Below are 22,640 nucleotides of genomic sequence, written 5' to 3' on the forward strand. Positions count from 1 at the left end.
ACCGACCTCACCTAACCTTCTTAGTATGTTAAGATAAGCATCTTATTGCTTCTTATTTTCAATTATTACTTAACCTATACCGTTGATATTGTAGTGACCTTAACGACCCTCCAGAGGTTAATGGGTCTTGACCCCTGCACCAAGGGTCGTAGACAACAACAACATGTGATGGGGTCATTATAGAGAGTAAACAATCCATCTTATCTATGGTAACTATAGATATCAATAGATTGCAGCATTAAAGCTAGATATTGTACCGCCAATGTGATGGATAATCCGGTTAAGAGGATTCCATCACCGGCCTGTTCGGTTTAAGGTGGAATTTAAACCGGAGGAGACTAAGCCATATGGCAATATCCCTGCCTGGGATCTCAATTATCACTATTTTTTTAATTACTATTATTGCAATTATCACTACTATTATCAGAATTATCACTACTATTATCAGAATTATCACTACTATTATCAGAAATATCACTACTGTTATCAGAATTATCACTACTATTATCAGAATTATCACTACTGTTATCAGAATTATCACTACTATTATCAGAATTATCACTACTGTTATCAGAATTATCACTACTATTATCAGAATTATCACTACTATTATCAGAATTATCACTCTACATCCTATTATTACATTTTATCAATTATTACTCTTACTACTACTACTCTCATGACAATTATCACTACTAAATAATTGCATAATTAATAGACGCATTGTATGGAGATAATTTACATATTGTATGATGTATATTGTATGATGTATTGACATACAGAGCACTATAATTGTTTATCTAAATTTTCAATAAATTTAACAAAATCCCGATCAATTGCGTCATAATTACGTCATAATGCCGTCACTAAACACTGTCAGCATTTCAACCAATCACAGATTAATACGTCATAGCGTACAGCTCCTCGACCAATCACAAGGAAGAGAGGATAATTACGTCATATCCACGTCAAATCCTCTGCATTTGATGCACCAATCACGAGCCGGTGGTGACAATTACGTCATAGGGCCAAGACAACACGCCGCGCCTCGACCAATCATGAGCCGGTGGTGACAATTACGTCATAGCTCCAAGACAACACGCCGCGCCTCGACCAATCATGAGCCGGTGGTAACAATTACGTCATAGCACCACGACCAATCACGAGGCGCCGCCTGCAAACATGTCGTAACTTTTCCCCCCAAAAGCAAATTCGCCCATAAAAAGATTTTTACGTGAGGATTAAATAATTTAGCGACAACAGAGCATGGCGGAGGGCCGAGTGAAGGAGCACGTGGTAGGAACAGCACGTGAAGGCACACGCGCGTCTGTGTGTGTGTGTGTGTGTGTGTGTGTGTGTGTGTGTGTGTGTGTGTGTGTGTGTGTGTGTGGGTGTGTGTGTGTGTGTGTGTGTGTGTATTCACCTAGTTGTGCTTGCGGGGGTTGAGCTCTGGCTCTTTCGACCGGCCTCTCAACTGTCAATCAACTGTTTTACTAACTACTTTTTTTTTCTCCACACCACACACACACACACCCCAAGAAGCAGCCCGTGACAGCTGACTAAGTCCCAGGTACCTATTTACTGCTAGGTAACAGGGGGCATTCAGGGTGAAAGGAACTTTGCCCATTTGTCTCTGCCTGGTGCGGGAATCGAACCCGCGCCACAGAATTACGAGTCCTGCACGCTATCCACCAGGCTACCAGGCCCCCCCCCTGGTGTGTACTCACCTAGTTGTGTCTGCAGGATCGAGCACTGACTCTTGGATCCCACCTTTGTGTGTGTGTTAGAGAGAGAGAGAGAGAGAGAGAGAGAGAGAGAGAGAGAGAGAGAGAGAGAGAGAGAGAGAGAGAGAGAGAGAGAGAGAGAGAGAGAGAGAGAGAGAGAGTACTAGAAGGAGGCGACATTTAAACTTAAAAAATTATTCACACGCCCCCTACCCCCCTCCCCCCACCCCACCAAGCTCTCCTCAACCCCCCCCCCCCCTCCCTCTCTCCCACCTCGCCCATCTCCTCCAAGCCTCCTCTCCCGTGCAAGATATACGTACCATCTTATAATGGCAGCTAAGCATCCCAATTATCACCTGGCCGGTGTTCATCTCCCCGCCTTGAGACGCGGCCAGCATCACCCAACTATAATTTGTGACCACAAGGATAACGACTCCGTCGGCCGATAACCCGCCCCTTATCAGCCGGAGATGGAACTAGGCTGGAGAGGCTTAACTACACTGGCGGAGCAGTTGCTCTGGCTCATATATGCAACCAGAGGAGCAATAATTATTATATATATATATATATATATATATATATATATATATATATATATATATATATATATCCATCCTGGCCATTGTTGAGCCCTGTACTACCTGTCACACACACACACATACAGATATGATAGAGCCCAGTAGGCTCAGGAACCTGTACACCTGTTGATTGACGGTTGAGAGGCGGGACCAAAGAGCCACAGCTCAACCCCCGCAAGCACAATTAGGTGAGTACACACACACACACACACACACACACACACACACACACACACACACACACACACACACACACACACACACACACACACACACACACACACACACACACACACACACACACACACACACACACACACACACACACACACACACACACACACACACATAGGAATGAGTAGCCACAGTGTCCTAACATTGGCCTATCTGGTGGAAGCAGGAATAAATTACCCAAGGAATTATTATTATTAACATCTTTATTAACACAAATTAATTACAGTTTGTCTAATCTGAGGAATTCAACTAGGTATGGACCGAAAACCAAAAGGCAGACATACCGAAGAGGAAACTATGAGGAGATAAGAAAATTCCTAATAGAAATACCCCGGGAGACAGAACTCAGAGGGTCGTCTGTACAAGGCATGATGGACTACATCACCCAAAAGTGTCAGGAGGTAGAAAACAGGTTTATCCCGGCCCAGAAAAACAAAAATGAAAAGCGAAAGAAGATTCCGTGATTCATTCATACATGTAAACAAGGCAGCTAAGCGAAAGGATATGAAGAAACTACAGAAATAACACAACACCAGAGAGAGATACCAGAGGGTCAGAAATGACTACCTTCGTGCGAGAAGAGAAGCGGAGAGGCAGTATGAAAACGACATAGCAAATAAAGACAAAACCCAACCAAAACTGCTATACAGCCGCATCAGGAGGAAAACAACAGTGAAAGAACAGGTGAAGAGAGAGAGAGGCTGGGTACACAGATAATAACAAAGGTGTGTGTGAAGAACGCAACTAGATATTCCAGGCGGTCTTCACAATAGAGCAAGGAGAGGTCAGGATGGGTTAAAGGGGGTGGCGATAAACAAAGCAGCCTTGGAAGATACTGAAATTACTAGAGATGATGTTAGGAGGTATCTCCTAGATCTGGACGTAACTAAGACTGTTTGACCTGACAGAATCTCACCAAAGATGCTAAAAGAGGAGGCAGAAGCACTTTGCTTGCCACACACTATGGTGTATAACTAGTCACTTGAAACAGGAGACTTGCCAGAAAGCTAGAAAACGGCTAATCCCAATATACAAAGAGAATAACATACCTCCTGCCTATCACCCTTTTTTTAGCATATTCCAGTAAACAATGTTGTGTATATTTGCCTATTGTGGGTGGCAGGAGGCTTAGGGACAGAGACGGGGGGTTAGCTAGAAAGTAGGGACGGAAGGGGCCGGGTAGCTAGAGGGATAGGAATAACAGGATGTGGCTAGGGGTACCCAGGATTGGGGAGGATGATTAGGGAACCTGGACGAGGCGAAGTGGATAGAACACAAGGATTGAAGTCTGACTAGAAAAGGGATTGAAGTCTGACTAAAAAATAATAACAGCTGACTGGCCAGATAACAACAACCCTATAGTGACTAAGGGACGGATCCTAACCACCCTATCCTCACCCCCACCCCCCCCCCCACCCCACCCATTACAAGCCTCACACTCGATCCCAAATTAACAGCAAATGGAGAACTACTGACGGGGTTGAAATTGAACCGGCGCAAAGTGAACGGCCAGAATAAACAGCCGAATTGAACGGCAGTGTTAATCGCTGAGGTCGGTGATTACACTAATACAGTCTTTGCTCAACAGTGTAGCACTCTGGGGGGAGGGAGGGGGGGAGGGGAAGGAATTGAGAGCGAGGGGGGGTGGGGGACCAGGTATAACTTGGCGCTCTGATTGCGGTTCTGGAGAGAACATTATTGTGTATTGGATTAGGAGACTTGGGTGTTTAGGAGACTGGTGGGACAGAGGGGAAAGTGTGTGTGTGTGTGTGTGTGTGTGTGTGTGTGTGTGTGTGTGTGTGTGTGTGTGTGTGTGTGTGTGTGTGTGTGTGTGTATTCATCTAATTAAGGTTTCTGATGTCCGAGTTCATTTCCTGAGCTCTGCTTTCCAAACAATCGACTATTCATCTTGAACATCGACTCCCAACCTATCACAGTTCTTGTCTCCTCTTGTTCACTAAATTTCCTTCAGTATCTCCCTATCTAACTCCCTCGATCACTGTTTTCACATTGAAGATGTTCTTTATAAGATCTTTATGATCCACTTGAACTCGTGTGAAGAACATTTACGCATGTTCTAATGTGTTCTGTACGTTCTTCAGTTACATGAATCCACGACTGAACACCATATCTCTCCTACTTTCATTATAGACTAACTAACTAATGCTTTTCTCATAGCACCTCTTAGTTACTCTGAGTTACTCTGTAACTTAAGAGTTACTTCAGTTACTCTGAAGTTATTTCTAGTGTGTATTGGGGTCTTATTAAGTTCCTCACTACCCAGGGTTTCTGACAGCTGTTCTATGATAGTTTTCCCACGTGGTTATCTTGAGAGGTTATCTTGAGATGATTTCGGGGCTTTAGTGTCCCCGCGGCCCGGTCCTCGACCAGGCCTCCACCCCCAGGAAGCAGCCCGTGACAGCTGACTAACACCCAGGTACCTATTTTACTGCTAGGTAACAGGGGCATAGGATGAAAGAAACTTTGCCCAGTGTTTCTCGCCGGCGCCTGGGATCGAACCCAGGACCACAGGATCACAAGTCCCGCGTGCTGTCCGCTCGGCCGACCGGCTCCGGTATAATTTCCCCGTATGAAGGTTTATAGGACCATGCCTATAGGAGACTTGCCTATAGGAGACTTCCCTATATTACATCCCTCTGTGTACTGGGTTCAGCTCCATCATTGTGTACTGGTAATCCTCTGTTATTCCATTCTCAATTTTCCATGTTTTTTTGTCTTAATTGGTGTGAAAATAGACAATTTTCAGACTGTATTTGATCGATTTCTCCCCCCCCCCTCTTGAGACTTTATACAGTTTCCTTCAGCCTTTCCTTATGAAATTTTGTTGAATCAACAATCATCGAAGTTGCATACGAGGCTACTAAAAGCTATTTCAAGGTCACTGGAGTATATCAAGGGAGATATTGATAAGATTTTAAATACATCAAGATTAAACAGAACGCAAAGCAAAGGATCCAAATTGGCCACGTTTAGATTTTGACAAGATGTGGGTATAGATATTGGTTTTGAAATAGGGTTGTTGGTTCGAGGTATAAATTACTTGGTAACGTCGCTGAATTGTTTCAAGTGAAGGTTAGACACTCACACACAAGTGAAGGTTAGCTCTTGGGCTCCGATTTTCGAACCGCCGATTGTGTAATGTACTCACACACACACACACACACACACACACACACACACACACACACACACATACACACACACACACACACACACACACACACACACACACACACACACACACACACACACACACACACACACACACACACACACACACACACACACATACACTCTCTCTCACCTGTTGATTGACGGATGAGAAGCGGGACCAAAGAGCCAGAGCTCAACCCCCACAAGCACAATTAGGTGAGTACACACACACACACACACACACACCAAGAACGCAACACACATCTCCCACATACGTACCTATTTACTACTAGGTGAACAGAGGCATCAGGTGAAAGATAACTTCCCAACAGTGTTATATCGTGACCAGGCATCGAACCACGAGTCCCTTCGCCTGTGAACGAGTCGAATGTGGTACGCACAACATACATACAAGATGCGTATACATCGACGTTGTATGCGAAAATACACTGTCTCATACATGTTGTATAACCCCAAATGATCCCACACAGAGGGGGGGGGGAGAGGGGGGGGGGGGAGAGAGGGGGGGGGGGAGAGAGGGGGGGGATGTATGGCCAGTCCCCCCTAAAGCTTGAGGAAAATTCCTAGAAGCAAAGCCTTACATATTTAGTAGTAATAATATATTTATATACGATATATTTCCAGGAGACCAGGCGGCGTATATCACCAAATATACGCAATGTATATATATATAAATCTTCATTCTTCATTTGTCGTATTTGTTCCTGATTATTGGTATATATGATATAGGGTCCTTGGATACTTATATATCATTCCCTCGTCTGTCTGTGTTTCCTGGGATCACAGAGCCCCCCCTTGGTTTGGTGAGGCGCTGTGCTTCTTCATCAATCACCACCACCAACAGCCTGATGAACCAGGGCTGTCGGTGAAGTTCGGGAATGCTAGATTGATTAGGCAATTCTCACGATATTATAATGTGATGCTGATCAATAATAATACACTTAGCTTTTTTTTTCTTGCTGTGAGAGAGGGAGAGAGAGAGAGAGAGAGAGAGAGAGAGAGAGAGAGAGAGAGAGAGAGAGAGAGAGAGAGAGAGAGAGAGAGAGAGAGAGAGAGAGAGAGAGGAAGAGAGAGAGAGAGAGAGAGAGAGAGAGAGAGAGAGAGAGAGAGAGAGAGAGAGAGAGAGAGAGAGAGAGAGAGAGAGAGAGAGAGAGAGAGAGAAGAGAGAGAGAGAGAGAGAGAGAGAGAGAGAGAGAGAGAGAGAGAGAGAGAGAGAGAGAGAGAGAGAGAGAGAGAGAGAGAGAGAGAGAGAGAGAGAGAGAGAGAGAGAGAGAGAGAGAGAGAGAGAGAGAGAGAGAGAGAGAGAAGAGAGAGAGAGAGAGAGAGAGAGAGAGAGAGAGAGAGAGAGAGAGAGAGAGAGAGAGAGAGAGAGAGAGAGAGAGAGAGAGAGAGAGAGAGAGAGAGAGAGAGAGAGAGGAAGAGAGAGAAGAGAGAGAGAGAGAGAGAGAGAGAGAGAGAGAGAGAGAGAGAGAAGAGAGAGAGAGAGAGAGAGAGAGAGAGAGAGAGAGAGAGAGAGAGAGAGAGAGAGAGAGAGAGAGAGAGAGAGAGAGAGAGAGAGAGAGAGAGAGAGGAAGAGAGAGAGAGAGAGAGAGAGAGGAAGAGAGAGAGAGAGAGAGAGAGAGAGAGAGAGAGAGAGAGAGAGAGAGAGAGAGAGAGAGAGAGAGAGAGAGAGAGAGAGAGAGAGAGAGAGAGAGAGAGGGGGGGGGTAGGTAGTTTGGTTTGATATAGTTGGGCTGAAACCCTACCAACCAATGATGGTGTCAGACCACCACAATACCTTACTGACCAATCAGCAAATGACCTTTGACCCTAAACATCACTCAGGGGCCAATTTCAACCCTCAGTGTACATACACAATTGGGTTACACCTCTGTGTGTATAATACACCTCCATGGGCATTATCCCTCCCCCCCCCCCCCCCTACTCTCTCCTAGTGTAGGTTAGTGTGTTACGTCAGTCATAAGTCTCCTGTAAGTTACAGCACACAAACAACTTCAGAGAGACTACAGGTCTCAATCTGATTCCAGTGGGGTGCGGTTGGGCACTGATTGTTCCATTTGTTGTTTTAGATTCACCGGCTCGAAACATAAGTTGAGAGTAGCACGGGCTATGGTGAGCCCGTAGTGGACTAACCTGGCACAGGAGCGGGGCAAGTAGCACGGGCTATGGTGAGCCCGTAGTGGACTTACCTGGCACAGGAGCGGGGCAAGTAGCACGGGCTATGGTGAGCCCGTAGTGGACTTACCTGGCACAGGAGCGGGGCAAGTAGCACGGGCTATGGTGAGCCCGTAGTGGACTAACCTGGCACAGGAGCGGGGCAAGTAGCACGGGCTATGGTGAGCCCGTAGTGGACTAACCTGGCACAGGAGCGGAGCAAGTACCACGGGCTATGGTGAGCCCGTAGTGGACTAACCTGGCACAGGAGCGGAGCAAGTAGCACGGGCTATGGTGAGCTCGTAGTGGACTAACCTGGCACAGGAGCGGAGCAAGTACCACGGGCTATGGTGAGCCCGTAGTGGACTAACCTGGCACAGGAGCGGAGCAAGTAGCACGGGCTATGGTGAGCCCGTAGTGGACTTACCTGGCACAGGAGCGGAGCAAGTAGCACGGGCTATGGTGAGCCTGTAGTGGACTTACCTGGCACAGGAGCGGAGCAAGTAGCACGGGCTATGGTGAGCTCGTAGTGGACTTACCTGGCACAGGAGCGGGGCTGTAACTGATTGTTACAATTCCCATGTACACTTTACATACAATTACAATGACATTACCGGCAACAGACACACTATTTATTCTGTAATTGCTATGTTATAATGCTGTAACATTGCCAAATGCAATGAAGTAGTTAATGCAGCTTTCACGGCAATATTTCAACGTTGGATATTACAGAGTAAGATGAGCTTTTTGGTTTATGTGTAGGCTGATTAAGAGTTGAATTCTGATTTAGGCTAAATATCTTAGAATTCAATTATAGTATTCTTTTATCTATTAGATGTAAAATACGATAACAGAGCAAGAATTTCAGGTATCATTTAATGAACAATAAAGTGATTTGTTGAACAAATCCACAAGGGCCGTGACGAGGATTCGAACGTGCGTCCGGGAGTATCCCAGACACTGGGATGCTATTTGTTATTTCTCTCTCAATGTCTTCTGTCTATCTTAGATGCAATGATGATCACTAATTTAGACAGGACTAATGTTTATTAGTCCTGTCTAAATCTTGTCTTTGTCTACAGACGTGTTACATTTTTTTTGTGATATTTTCCCCATCTTGAGATGATTTCGGGGCATAACGTCCCCGCGGCCCGGTCCTTGACCAGGCCTCTTTTTTGTAACACCCCCAGGAAGCAGCCCGTAGCAGCTGTCTAACTCTGAGGTACCTATTTACTGCTAGGTGCATTAGGGTAAAAGAAACTGCCCATTTGTTTCTACCTCCGCCGGGGATCGAACCTGGAACCTTAGGACTACGAATCCCGAGCACTGTCCACTCAGCCGTCATGTCCCCCCTAGAGAACGTGAGTTAGAGTCAAGTTAAAATGTGATCCCTAGCAAGAATGAATTATTCGTTTTTCTACACAAAGAAATCACAATAGCGTGATGCATCAAATGAACAAATCCATAATGGCCGTGACGAGGATTCGAACCTACGTCCGAGAGCATCCCAGACGCTGAGGCTGCAGGATCCAAGTAAGTTCAGTAGAACTTCTGGTTGCAATTCTTTTGACCATGTCGTAGCTCAGACGATTAAGACAGCGTCTGGGATCTTCTCGGACGCTGGTTCGAATCCTCGTCACGGCCCTTGGATGGATTTGTTTATTCGTTTTACTTTCGTGGATTATAGTGGATTTCGAAAAATCCCCTATAATCCACTATGTTGGAAATTATCTGTAATTACAGTCCGTGAGCGAAGCATTAGGAGAGGTGCTTCAAGCACGGGAAGTGGACGAAGTACTGTTAAATGAATCGCTGGTTTGTGAAAGGATTTTTCAATTAGAAATTGGAGAAGCGAGTAATGGATTAATGAGTACGAGGATTTTAAGGTGATATAATCAATTATTATTATTATTATTATTATTATTTAAGATAAAGTGAATGTTTTGACGAACTGAATATTTTGAAGATGGTGGTAAAGAATTTAAGGATTGGTTGAATATTTTAAGGACTGGTTGAAGATTTTAATGATTGGTTGAAGATTTTAAGGATTGGTTGAATATTTTAAGAGCTGGTTGAAGATTTTAAGGACTGGTTGAATATTTTAAGGATTGCTTGAATATTTTAAGGATTGGTTGAAGATTTTAAGGACTGGTTGAATATTTTAAGAGCTGGTTGAAGATTTTAAGGACTGGTTGAACATTTTTAGGATTGCTTGAATATTTTAAGGATTGGTTGAAGATTTTAAGGATTGGTTGAATATTTTAAGAACTGGTTGAAGATTTTAAGGACTGGTTGAATATTTTAGGGATTAGTTGAAGATTTTAAGGATTGGTTGAATATTTTAAGGATGAGTTGAATATTTAGAATATGAGGTAAACATTTTCAAGATGGACAGAATCAACAAGCTCATGGCTCGAACCACGACCCGGCACTAAAACCCTTTGAGACCCTCCCGCAACTCCTCTCAAACCTACAAACATTGCTATCACCGTTAATCACCCACGAAAATGGAGTGAACGGCCCAGTCAGTCTTACCAGCTATAATAACGGTGTGTATTTACAACACACTAATTTATTTAGCATCAACTGCAGTTCGAGTCACAATACTTAGCAGAGCATGAGTGTCAAATCGCTGCTCTGAGAGAGAGAGAGAGAGAGAGAGAGAGAGAGAGAGAGAGAGAGAGAGAGAGAGAGAGAGAGAGAGAGAGAGAGAGAGAGAGAGAGAGAGAGAGAGAGAGAGAGAGAGAGAGAGAGGGGGGGGGGGGAGAGAGAGAGAGAGAGAGACAGAGACAGAGACAGAGAGAGAGAGAGACAGAGAGAGAGAGAGACAGAGAGACAGAGAGAGAGAGAGAGAGAGAGAGAGACAGAGAGAGAGAGGGGGGAGAGAGAGAGAGAGAGAGAGAGAGAGAGAGAGAGAGAGAGAGAGAGAGAGAGAGAGAGAGAGAGAGAGAGAGAGAGAGAGAGAGAGAGAGAGAGAGAGACAGAGAGACAGAGAGACAGAGAGAGAGAGAGAGACAGAGAGACAGAGAGACAGAGAGAGAGAGAGAGAGAAAGAGAGAGAGAGAGACAGACAGACACAGAGCCAGACACAGAGCCAGAGACAAAGAGAGAGACAGATACAGAGACAGAGACAGAGACAGAGAGACAGACAGACTTGTATTCTAAACTGCCTTCGACAATTATGATTTATCGCAGAGTAGAAATTTGCCTCGTGTATAAGGGAGATAATTTACAACCTGTCGGGCCTGTGTTGACTTCACAAATAACTGAGAAGCCGGAATTAATTGCTGGTTCGCTGGTGTGAATGAGCTCGGTAATGAAGTAGTTATGTGGGGGGAGGAGGGGAGGGGGTAGTTAGGTGCCCTAAAACTGAACCCTTTGAATTCCATCCCCTTTCATACCTTTTTTTTTTTCAACATTCCACCCTTTTCATTTCCTATTACTTCATACTTTTCTTCTATTGCCTTTCTAACGACGATTTTCCATTCCGTTTCCCTCTAATTCTTCTCTAACGCTTCGTCTTTTCCATCTCCTTTCCCTTTTATCGGAGAGTATGTTCTTGTACTCCTCTCTCTTCTCTTCCATTTCTCCTCCTCCTCCTCTTCCCTCTCATGGCTTCATACCATTCCACATATCTCTCTTCCTGCACTCCCCTTCCCTTATTCACTCTCTCCCTTCAGCCTCTCTTCCTTTCGTAATTCGGTCCATTTTCTAATCTTTCTTTCTCTCAAGGTTCATGAAATGCTTCACCGAGTTCACTCAGGGTTCGAACCCTTGTCTTACGCCGCTCTGTAAATGATAATATGAATAATTACAGGACAAAAATACTACTATGACATTATAAATGATGAAGTCATTATAAAATAATTAGTCATTTATCACGACATGACTTTTTGAGGTCATTATGTTTTTGTAATTATGTTAAAGAACATATTTTTTTTTTAAAGAACATATTTCTTAATTTTTAAAGAACATATTTCTGTATTTTTAAAGAACATATTCCTTTATTTTTTAAGAACATGATTTTTTTTAGCATGAAAAGTGTATTTAATGTTTAGTGTAAAATACGATAAATTATATACACAGAAATGTATTTTATAAGTGCTTTATTTACACTTATTTACAGTTATGGTAAAAGTGAATTTATTTTCCCCCCAAAAAATTCTTATTAGTTCTCGCTTAAAAACAAAAAAAAATAGGTTTCACAAATTACACAAAACAGTTTATTATACATAATATTATGACACTCATCTCCGTCAAGGGGAATACAGCTGTCAAGGGAACCCCCAAGAGAATGTCTGTCTGTCAAGTTCAAAGGTGAAGGCTAGATGCTTGGGCTAGAGGAATAGTCTATGGTACGGTCCAGACAAAGGCTAGTCAGGGAGTAGGCCCAAGTAACATTCTTCAAGAAATACAGTCAGTTACTTAACCCCCCTTTGATAGATTTTCGTGTAGCCTGAAATCGGAGCACTGATTTCCGTAGAGTTTATCGGTAAATTTTTTGAGTGATAGTGAAGATAGCGAGTAGTGAAGATGGTTATGGAGATGAAGATAGTGTATATACAGTGAAGAAAGGGTGAGTGAGTGAGTGAGTGAGTGAGTGAGTGAGTGAGTGAGTGAGTGAGTGAGTGAGTGAGAGTGAGTGAGTGAGTGAGTGAGTGAGTGAGTGAGTGAGAGAGAGAGAGAGAGAGAGAGAGAGAGAGAGAGAGAGAGAGAGAGAGAGAGAGGTGTGTGTGTGTGTGTGTGTGTGTGTGTGTGTGTGTGTGTGTGTGTGTGTGTGTGTGTGTGTGTGTGTGTGTGTGTGTGTGTGTGTGTGTGTGTGTGTGTGTGTGTGTGTACTCACCTAGTTGTGTTTGCGGGGGTTGAGCTCTGGCTCTTTGGTGTGTGTGTGTGTGTGTGTGTGTGTGTGTGTGTGTGTGTGTGTGTGTGTGTGTGTGTGTGTGTGTGTGTGTGTGTGTGTGTGTGTGTGTAGGTAGCTACCTGGTTACCTACCGAGGAAGCATAACGTTGCAAATACTGCAAAACGTGCAAGATGAACTTTTGTTTTGCAGTGCTGAATGCATGTCTTACTTGTTCAACATATTACGTGTTCAACATCTTACGTGTTCAACATCTTACGTGTTGAACATCTTACGTGTTCAAGCTCTCGCTATCGGGATGGTAACGGAGATTTCCGCTCTATAGTTCAGAGGAAAACTCAGCTTCTTGTAGATTTATTCTTTGGCTCGTGTAAATTGTTAATAGTTCAGAGGAAAACTCAGCTTCTTGTAGATTTACTTTTTGGCTCGTGTAAATTGTTAATGTTAAGACAAAATGTATTCAAGGATTCCTGAGATTTTTAATGGTGTTTTTTTTTTTTTAGGGGTTTTTAAACAAAGGATTATTTTTACGAAGTTTTTTTTTTTAAATGTAGTCAACAGGGATTATTTAAATTACATTTTTTTTCATCTATTTTTCTTTTCTGTCTGTCTGTCTGTCTGTCTGTCTGTCTGTCTGTCTGTCTGTCTGTCTGTCTGTCTGTCTGTCTGTCTGTCTGTCTCTCTCTCTCACACACACACACGTATGACCCTGCCTGGTAGAGTTACATAAGCGGAAATGACGTACGTGACATATACTGAATGCGACAGTTGTGCACTGTTCCTTGTCACCCCCTCCCTCACCCCCACTCACCCCCTCCCTCTCCACCCCCCCACCCCTAACCTACTGTTCCATGGTGAGGGAATTTTTGCTCCAATGACCTAGAGGGCTGTTGTGTGTGGGGGCCTGTAAAAGCCTCTCTTCTATACAAGTATATTAGACTGTGTGTGTGTGTGTGTGTTCCTTCCACTATGGATAATTCGTCTTGTTGGGCCACAGAGCATCTTCCCCTCCGGTTTGCCTCATCGTTGGGCAGTCAAACCTAAACTTTATACCTGGACAAATATCCGATATGCTCACAGGGTGTTAATGATACGGTTGAGAAGAACAGGAATATTCGAACTAAAACTCAAGTCAATTCTTTCACCTCCATGTTCTCTCTTCTCTCACCCCTACATCTCACAGCTCTCTCACATCCCCCCCCCCCCATACACACACCTCACAGAGAAGCAGACGAGTCTACGGATATCGGCAGTTAATATCATCTATTTACGTTCCCTAATAGCAGTCTTGCTAGTAAATTGGTAGCCGGGAGTTCCCAGACCCTCTACCCTCTACCATCTCTCTCTCTCTCTCTCTCTCTCTCTCTCTCTCTCTCTCTCTCTCTCTCTCTCTCTCTCTCTCTCTCTCTCTCTCTCTCTCTCTCTTCTTTATTGACTCCTCCTCCTCTCTCTCCGCCCTCGGTGCTTTCTTTGCAAGTTTCTTTAATCCTTTCTCTTCTGTTTCCTTGACTATTTTCCCTTACTGCCTTGTGGAATGATAGGCCATTTCTTGTAACTACATCCATCCATTAACTCTCTCTCTCTCTCTCTCTCTCTCTCTCTCTCTCTCTCTCTCTCTCTCTCTCTCTCTCTCTCTCTCTCTCTCTCTCTCTCTCTCTCTCTTTGGAGAATGTGTGGCCGTCAAATCAGGTGGTAAGCCTATTTGGGTACTGGGGCATATATGGGCTCAGCATACCAGTTAATTAAGCTTCTGGAGCATATATGAGGTCAGCATACCAGGTATTTAAGATTCTAAAGCATACCTGTCATTAGTCGAGATGTAATCATTGCAAGATTACCCGGCTGAGGTGTGGTTACGTGGATCAATGTTCCCGTATCCCGGTCTCCGACTAGGCTTCCTAGCTGGTTGGTTGTCTGGTTAATGTTTGAGACGCTGCTGCTGGCACTCACAGCCTGGTTGATCAGCCACTGGAGTGTACCAGCAGGTCACGTGATAAACACATCCTTTACCTCATGTGTGTGTGTGTGTGTGTGTGTGTGTGTGTGTGTGTGTGTGTGTGTGTGTGTGTGTGTGTGTGTGTGTGTGTGTGTGTGTGTGTGTGTGTGTGTGTGTGTGTGTGTGTGTGTGTGTGTGTGCGTGTGTGTGTGTGTGTTTGAGAGTTTTCAAAGTTTCCTCCACTTTACACACGAATTTTAAGAGCCCATTACAGGCAAGAGTCAACTCTCTGTAGAGACTCCTGGCGCGAATATCGTCACTATTCCAATGTTCTGGGTACTAGTGATGATCCCTGTGTTTAGTGACCGTGAGAAGGGGAATGAGGGAACGGTCATCACCACCTGGCCGGGGGTATGATAATTATACCCGTCTGCTTCTAAGTAGATAGGGGGGAGAGATGTGAGGGATGAGGTGTGAGGATAGTGAGGAGGGGGGGGAGCGAAGCAGCCTCCACACCTAGGATGCTGGAGCATCACATCTGACAATATCACTCGGGGCCAGAAATAAAACCCTTGCTCTAAATCAACGGATCAAAAGAGGCTTACAAAAGATGTGATGTCTCGTTTTCTGTTCATGGGGTACTCGAGTATAGGTTCGGTTCGGGCAATTTAATGCAACTGTTTATAGTGATGTTGTGAATAGGCTGGTCATTGGGAACGAGAGGGGGGGGTGGGGGGGGACATTTGTGACGTCACGGGGCAGATGTGATGTCAGTAGGCAGGTGTGACGTCACGGGATGATGGGCTGTCAGATAGGGATTTGTTTACACAATAATGCTCAAAGGACTCGGCCGGAAAATTGTTCTGCCAACAGTGAGGTGATTCCCTGGGGTGAGGTGGTGGGTGGTTGGTGGTTGTGGTGGTGGTGGTTGATGATGGTGCAGTGGTGGTGGTGGTGGTGTAGTGGTTGATGGTGGTGCAGTGGTGGTGGTGGTGGTGTAGTGGTTGATGGTGGTAGTGGTAGTGGTTGATGGTGGTAGTGGTTGATGGTGGTAGTGGTAGTGGTTGATGGTGGTAGTGGTTGATGGTGGTAGTGGTTGGTGGTGGTAGTGCAGTGGTTGGTGGTGGTAGTGCAGTGGTTGATGGTGGTAGTGGTTGGTGGTGGTAGTGGTGTAGTGGTTGATGGTGGTAGTGCAGTGGTTGATGGTGGTGGGAGTACAGTGGGTAGCAGAAATACAGTGGCCACAACACAGGAAATACAACAGGTAGTGATGGTGGGTCCACCACTTCTCCAGTGAAGGGACTGGAGAAGTGGTGGACCACTGGCAACTATTCTCTACACACAGTTCGTGAACCACCAAGAACCTAGACAAAAGTTGCGTCCATTAATAGGATATAAACTAATAATAATTATAACAGAAAAAAAAAATCATATACACAAAACAGTGTCAGCTGTATTATAATACATCTTAAACTGTATTATAATACTAGTTTACATCTCCTATACTTGAGTATATAACTTCAAATATAACTGACCATATTCAATCACTCGCTGGGCCGCCAGGGCCAAAACACACACACACACACACACACACACACACACACACACACACACACACACACACACACACACACACACACACACACACACACACACACACACACACACACACACACACACAAAGGGCCTCACGGCTGAGTGAACAGCGCTTGGAGGTCTCGTAGTCCTAATGGCCCGGGTTCGATTCCAGGTGGAGGCTACAAATGACCAGAATTTCTGTTCCCCCATCAGTAAATAGGTACCTGGGAGATAGACAGCTGCTACAGGCTGCTTCTTGTGTGTGTGTGTGTTAGAGATAAATATATGTAGTAGATAGAGAAAAAATAGATTGGTTAGAAATCCAAGAGGGATCCAAGAGCTAATAGCTCGATTTAGCTCACACACACACACACACACACACACACACACACACACACACACACACACACACACACACACACACACACACACACAGTCTAAAGACAGTCTATTTAACACAAGGGGAACACGCACAAGGGGACACAGGTGGAAACTGAGTGCCCAAATGAGCCACAGAGATATTAGAAAGAACTTTTTTAGTGTCAGAGTGGTTGACAAATGGAATGCATTAGGGGGTGATGTGGTGGAGGCTGACTCCATACACAGTTTCAAGTGTAGATATGACAGAGCCCGATAGGCTCAGGAATCTGTACACCTGTTGATTGACGGTTGAGAGGCGGGACCAAAGAGCCAGAGCTCAACCCCCGCAAACACACAAACACTAGGTGAGTACACACACACACACTAATATCAAGGGAATTGCTCGCCATTACTGCAATTATGAGGCTCTATTTACCAACCAGTACGATGTTGATAAGGCAATTAGGGCACCATTGATAGAATCGTATCACGCTTCAGTAATTTGTCGCGGATTCCACCAATACCCTTCCTCTGAGCCCCCCCCCCCCCTCCGCCCCCCCCCCCCTCTCCGAGTCATAGAATTATACGACAGTTCAGCAACAGTTATTGAACTCCCACTCGGGGGAAAAAATAAGGTCCGGCGTTTGAAGCTCAATAATTAACTAGTTAATATTACCTCTGGAGAGGAAAGTTTTCCTCGTTACCCGGTAGCGAGGCCGTCGTTAGCGAGACGACGGTAGTTAGCGAGACGGTAGTTAGCGAGACGGTGGTTAGCGAGACGACGGTAGTTAGTGAGACGGTGGTTAGCGAAACGGTGGTTAGCGAGACGGTCGTTAGCGAGACGGTCGTTAGTGAGACGGTCGTTAGCGAGACGGTGGTTAGCGAGACAGTCGTTAGCGAGACTGGTTAGCGAGACGGTCGTTAGCGAGACAGTCGTTAGCGAGATCTCCTTATCTTCCTCCCGCTTGTTTAATGTCCAAGTGCCGCTTGCGCGCAGTTATTTGCTCTATTTTCCTCGTTATCATCAGGGCTAAGTCTATCAATCTATTTACGTTACTCGTGAGTAACGAAATGTTGACTCTGGGAATCTTTAACGAGGGGTTCGAAGTCTCTTCGATTCTTTCCGAACCGTGCTACGAATAATCCTGGATTTTGTTTACCGAACAGCTCGTTACTGGACATTAACGCAAGCCAACAACTGGTAACGCAATTCGCTAACGGCAGCGAGCAGCTGGGCGTCGAAATTCGCTAAGAATGTTTTACGAAGGAGTCCTACATTGGGAGAGAGGTGAGAAATTCTCATTTTCTCATTTCAACCGCGTCTGGTTGAAAGTGGATGTGAGTGGATGGGTGAGGAAGTTGTTGAGTGGATGAGTGGCTGGCTGTTTGGCTGATTGACAATGCAAGAAATGATATTAAAATTTATGTTTCGTGGACAGCGATGAAGACATTACAATCGTATCCTTTAACTGTTAGCGAGCAGCGTCCAACAGCCTGGTTGACCAGTCTAGCAACGAGGAGGCCTGGTCGACAACCGGACCCCTGGGACGCTAAGCCCCGAAATCACCTCAAGATAATCTCAAGATAACCAAGGCAACTGAGCCTCACTGGTTATCTGTTCCCTTGGATCCTTCAGTTGCTGAAAATTGTATTCTCTCTCTTATCCTGTTCTGCCTACGCTAGAAATTGGATTAAAATAATCCTATCCTTTATTTTATATCAATTAAATTTTCTTGTGTAATTTACCCTCTCGATAGGCCTTAGGCCTCTCTTCGCTCTGAAATTACCCGAGCCGTCTTGGGATAACTGGGATCTATCAGTTGATTTCTTAACTGCACCCAAGACAGATAGTGTACACTCTACATTATTACAACAGTTAAGACTGTGCAGCATCACTGAGAGTACTCAGGGTATGGGTAACGTTGTGTATCAGTGCTATACCGACGGCTCTGTAGAAGAAGGTGGACCGGATGTGCATGTAATATATTTAAACAATCATCTCTCGTCCATTCAGCAGTGAAGTGGGCCAGTGACTGGGTCAGTGACTGGGTCAGTGACTGGGCCAGTGACTGGGCCAGTGACTGGGCCAGTGACTGGGCCAGTGACTGGGCCAGTGACTGGGTCAGTAACTGGGTCAGTGACTGGGCCAGTGACTGGGTCAGTGACTGGGTCAGTGACTGGGCCAGTGACTGGGTCAGTGACTGGGTCAGTGACTGGGTCAGTGACTGGGCCAGTGACTGGGCCAGTGACTGGGTCAGTGACTGGGTCAGTGACTGGGTCAGTGACTGGGCCAGTGACTGGGTCAGTGACTGGGCCAGTGACTGGGTCAGTACGACTCAGACCCAACTTGCAGGCATATACCTTGCCACTGAATTGTTAAAAATGACAAAGACAGTGGACTTATATACTGTGACTCGCAGAGTGCACTCCTGGCATTGAACGCACATAGTACTAACACCCAGAACATTGTCAACTGATATTCAAATAAATGGTTTATGTTGAACTCTGTAAATACTATAGCCGAATACTGGAACACGTGTTGATATATTGGACTTATATCAAGATTGACTATGTAATGCATCAGTTAAAGCAATATTATATTATAATATATATATATATATATATATATATATATATATATATATATATATATATATATATATATATAACCTTGTTTAAGTAGGAGAGACGTAAATATACATATTATATATTACATATATGTGTATATGGGATATGTGTAACCTGGTCAAAATTGCATTTCACCTTTGCAAACGCACATTAATCACATTATGTAACAAAAAACATACTTCGAACACTGCTATGTGGGACAAATGTAAATCTATGTAGCTTCGATCAGCATTTTAAACCCGCTACAATCACCATCTGTGGTCGATTGTTCGGTAAATCACTGAACTATATGTTTAACAGATTTCCAACCCTGTCCATGGAGGCCAGAAGAAAATGTATATATATATATATATATATGCTGGTTAGCATTGTAAATCTCTGGCCACGTCTGTGGTAGAAAAAATAATAATAATCCAAATTTTTCCTGTGGGAAGGTCCTCCTCAGGAACATCGAACCTGGGAATGGTTCACTGGAGAACAGGAGAACCAGTAAAGAATTGTTAATCCTAGGCAGGAACAGTGAACAGGAACACAAGGGATAGATTAAGGGAGGGTTATAGGAAGCCTATATTGGAGTACCGGCTGGTGGGGTCCAGATGGGTGGGGGTGTGGGAGTAGGGGAGATGAGTGAGGGGGGGGGGGGAGGGTAGGAGAAGTGAGTGAAGGGTAGGGGAGGTGAAAAGGGGGGGGGGGAGGGGTGAACAGAAGTGTCAACAGAATGGAATAAAAGCTCACCTGGCCTACCTGACAGATTAGGCCTAGGTGGCGATGATGGACGAGGACTAACTATAGGTGTGAGGCCTACCTGTCTATGTCCCCCCTCCTCTCCCCTTCCCCCCCCCCCCTCCCATCATCCCCTCTCTCTCTCTCTCTCTCCCACTCACAATCTCCCTATTATTTTCTCCCATTGTGTGTAATTATCACCCTGATCTAATAGGTAAGGGGGAATTTATACCCTCGTCTGGGATCTCTCCCTCTCTCTCTCTCTCTCTCTCTCTCTCTCTCTCTCTCTCTCCCTCTCTCTCTCTCTCTCTCTCTCTCTCTCTCTCTCTCTCTCTCTCTCTCTCTCTCTCTCTCTCTCTCTCTCTCTCTCTCTCTCTCTCTCTCTTATCCACACTATCAAAGGAGAAGGGATATTTACCTCACGGAGTCTCGACGTCTCTTCTAATCCCACCTTCACCTTCCAGGTGGAAACATGTTTATCCCAACATAAAGGATCTGATGAAATGTCTGGAGCACGGTGGTGGGATCGAACTAGCGTGCTGTGCCACCCTATCCTGCTCCAGAGAGTTTCTCGTGCATATAACATGTTTGTTGTAGTTTCCTTATGTAAAGTGAATAAGCTAGAGGAGATGGACCCCCGGTGAGTAATTCAGCAGTTATCTAAGTTATCTTGAGGTTATCTTATCCCTTAATAAACACGGAATGATTCTAAGTTATCTTGAGGTTATCTTGAGATGATTTCGGGGCTTTAGCGTCCCCGCGGCCCGGTCCTCGATCAGGCCTCCACCCCCAGGAAGCAGCCCGTGACAGCTGACTAACTCCCAGGTACCCATAAAGGGGGGAAGAAATAGCCTAAGCTACTCTATTCCTTTGAGATGTATTTCTTTCTTATCTCAATAAACATACTTGAACTTGGTACCTATTTACTGCTAGGTAACAGGAGGCATCAGGGTGAAAGAAACTCTGCCCATCGTTTCTCGCCAGCGCCTGGGATCGAACCCGGGACCACAGGATCACGCGTCCAGTGTTCTGTCCGCTCAGCCACCGTCTCCACTAGTGTATTCTCTACATTCTCAAGTAAGAATCTTCACCTAATCTTAAATCCAACTAAGAAAAAGCCGAAACACAGCGACGATGGCTTCTAGCCGGGTCGGCGTTCGAATGTCCCAGATAGTGGAAGTGTGTGCTGGATAGAGTTGCTTATTCACCCCCCTATCCCAGCTCCTTGTCTTCCTATCCCTCCCAAGTGCTGGATAGGCATTCTGGTCCAGCTGTTTCTCCTTATAAGCGTCTATCCCTATTTCTCCCGCTCCTATCAGCATGTGGGATAGGTGCATGGGTGGGATAAGTCTATACTACGAGTCATTTATATACATATATATATATATATATATATATATATATATATATATATATATATATATATATATACATATATATATTATATATATATAAGCGGACTTACCTTAACCTGACCGAACTGGTCCGGATCTGACGAAAATATAATATATAATGTGTTTTATATTTATATATGTGGTGTGAACGAATTGTAACGTCACTATGACGTCACAATGGTCATGCCAATACAGGTTTTAGACCCGACTTGTTCAAAGCAGCGGGGGGGAGGGGGGGCCATTTTGACTTAGGACCAATGGGGAGAGCCGCCCCCCCTCCCCCCTCACTCACTCACACACTCGTTAATCAATGGTAACCCCTCCACGTGGCCCGCCGCCCCCCTGCTGCTGGTATTTCTGCTGAACCTCCTGCTGATGCTGGTACTTCTGCTCCACCTCCTGCTGCTGCTGGTACTTCTGCTGAACCTCCTGCTGATGCTGGTACTTCTGCTGAACGTCCTGCTGCTGCTGGTATTTCTGCTGAACCTCCTGCTGATGCTGGTACTTCTGCTCCATCTCCTGCTGCTGCTCGTATTTCTGCTCCACCTCCTCCCGCTGCTGCTGGTACTTCTGCTCCACCTCCTGCTGCTGCTGGTATTTCTGCTCCACCTCCTGCTGATGCTGGTACTTCTGCTCCACCTCCTGTTGATGCTGGTACTTCTGCTCCATCTCCTGCTGCTGCTCGTATTTCTGCTCCACCTCCTCCCGCTGCTGCTCGTATTTCTGCTCCACCTCCTCCCGCTGCTGCTCGTATTTCTGCTCCACCTCCTCCTGCTGCTGCTCGTATTTCTGCTCCACCTCCTGCTGCTGCTGCTGGTACTTCTGCTCCACCTCCTGCTGCTGCTGCTGGTATTTCTGCTCCACCTCCTCCTGCTGCTGCTGGTATTTCTGCTCCACCTCCTGCTGCTGCTGGTACTTCTGCTCCACCTCCTGCTGCTGCTGGTACTTCTGCTCCACCTCCTGCTGCTGCTGCTGGTACTTCTGCCCCATCTCCTGCTGCTGCTCGTACCATCACCAAAAACAATGAACCATAGTCAATAAAACTGTCACAAGAATACAGAAACTAACACACAAATCTTTAGCCAAAAATTACAACCCAAACAACTCAACCGCCATTTAAAAAAAAAAAAATTGAGCTCATTGTCTCAAGTTTAATTCGTAGTCACTTACAAAAGCTTAATTAAAAAAAAAAGTCTTGACGCTTATGTCTACAAGATGTTGAAAGTCTTATTTTATTTCTTATTAATTTTTTAACTATTCTTTTCTCTTTCCTTCTC

General features: G+C 45.0%; 1 protein-coding gene across 1 annotated transcript; it reads right to left on the reverse strand.

Moving 5' to 3' along the window:
- Positions 1–389: 389 nt before the first annotated feature.
- Positions 390–22,353, reverse strand: LOC123749121 (adenylate cyclase, terminal-differentiation specific-like). Its single transcript, XM_069305611.1, has 4 exons — positions 21,690–22,353; positions 21,435–21,460; positions 18,560–18,939; positions 390–606 (listed from the first exon to the last, which is right to left on the reverse strand). Exons 1-4 carry the CDS (start codon positions 22,351–22,353, stop codon positions 390–392), a joined length of 1,287 nt encoding a protein of 428 aa, XP_069161712.1.
- Between the last annotated feature and the right edge of the window lie 287 nt (positions 22,354–22,640).

This window comes from Procambarus clarkii, chromosome 55 (genome assembly GCF_040958095.1).
Source record: "Procambarus clarkii isolate CNS0578487 chromosome 55, FALCON_Pclarkii_2.0, whole genome shotgun sequence".
In the NCBI taxonomy this organism is placed as follows: Eukaryota; Metazoa; Arthropoda; class Malacostraca; order Decapoda; family Cambaridae; genus Procambarus; species Procambarus clarkii.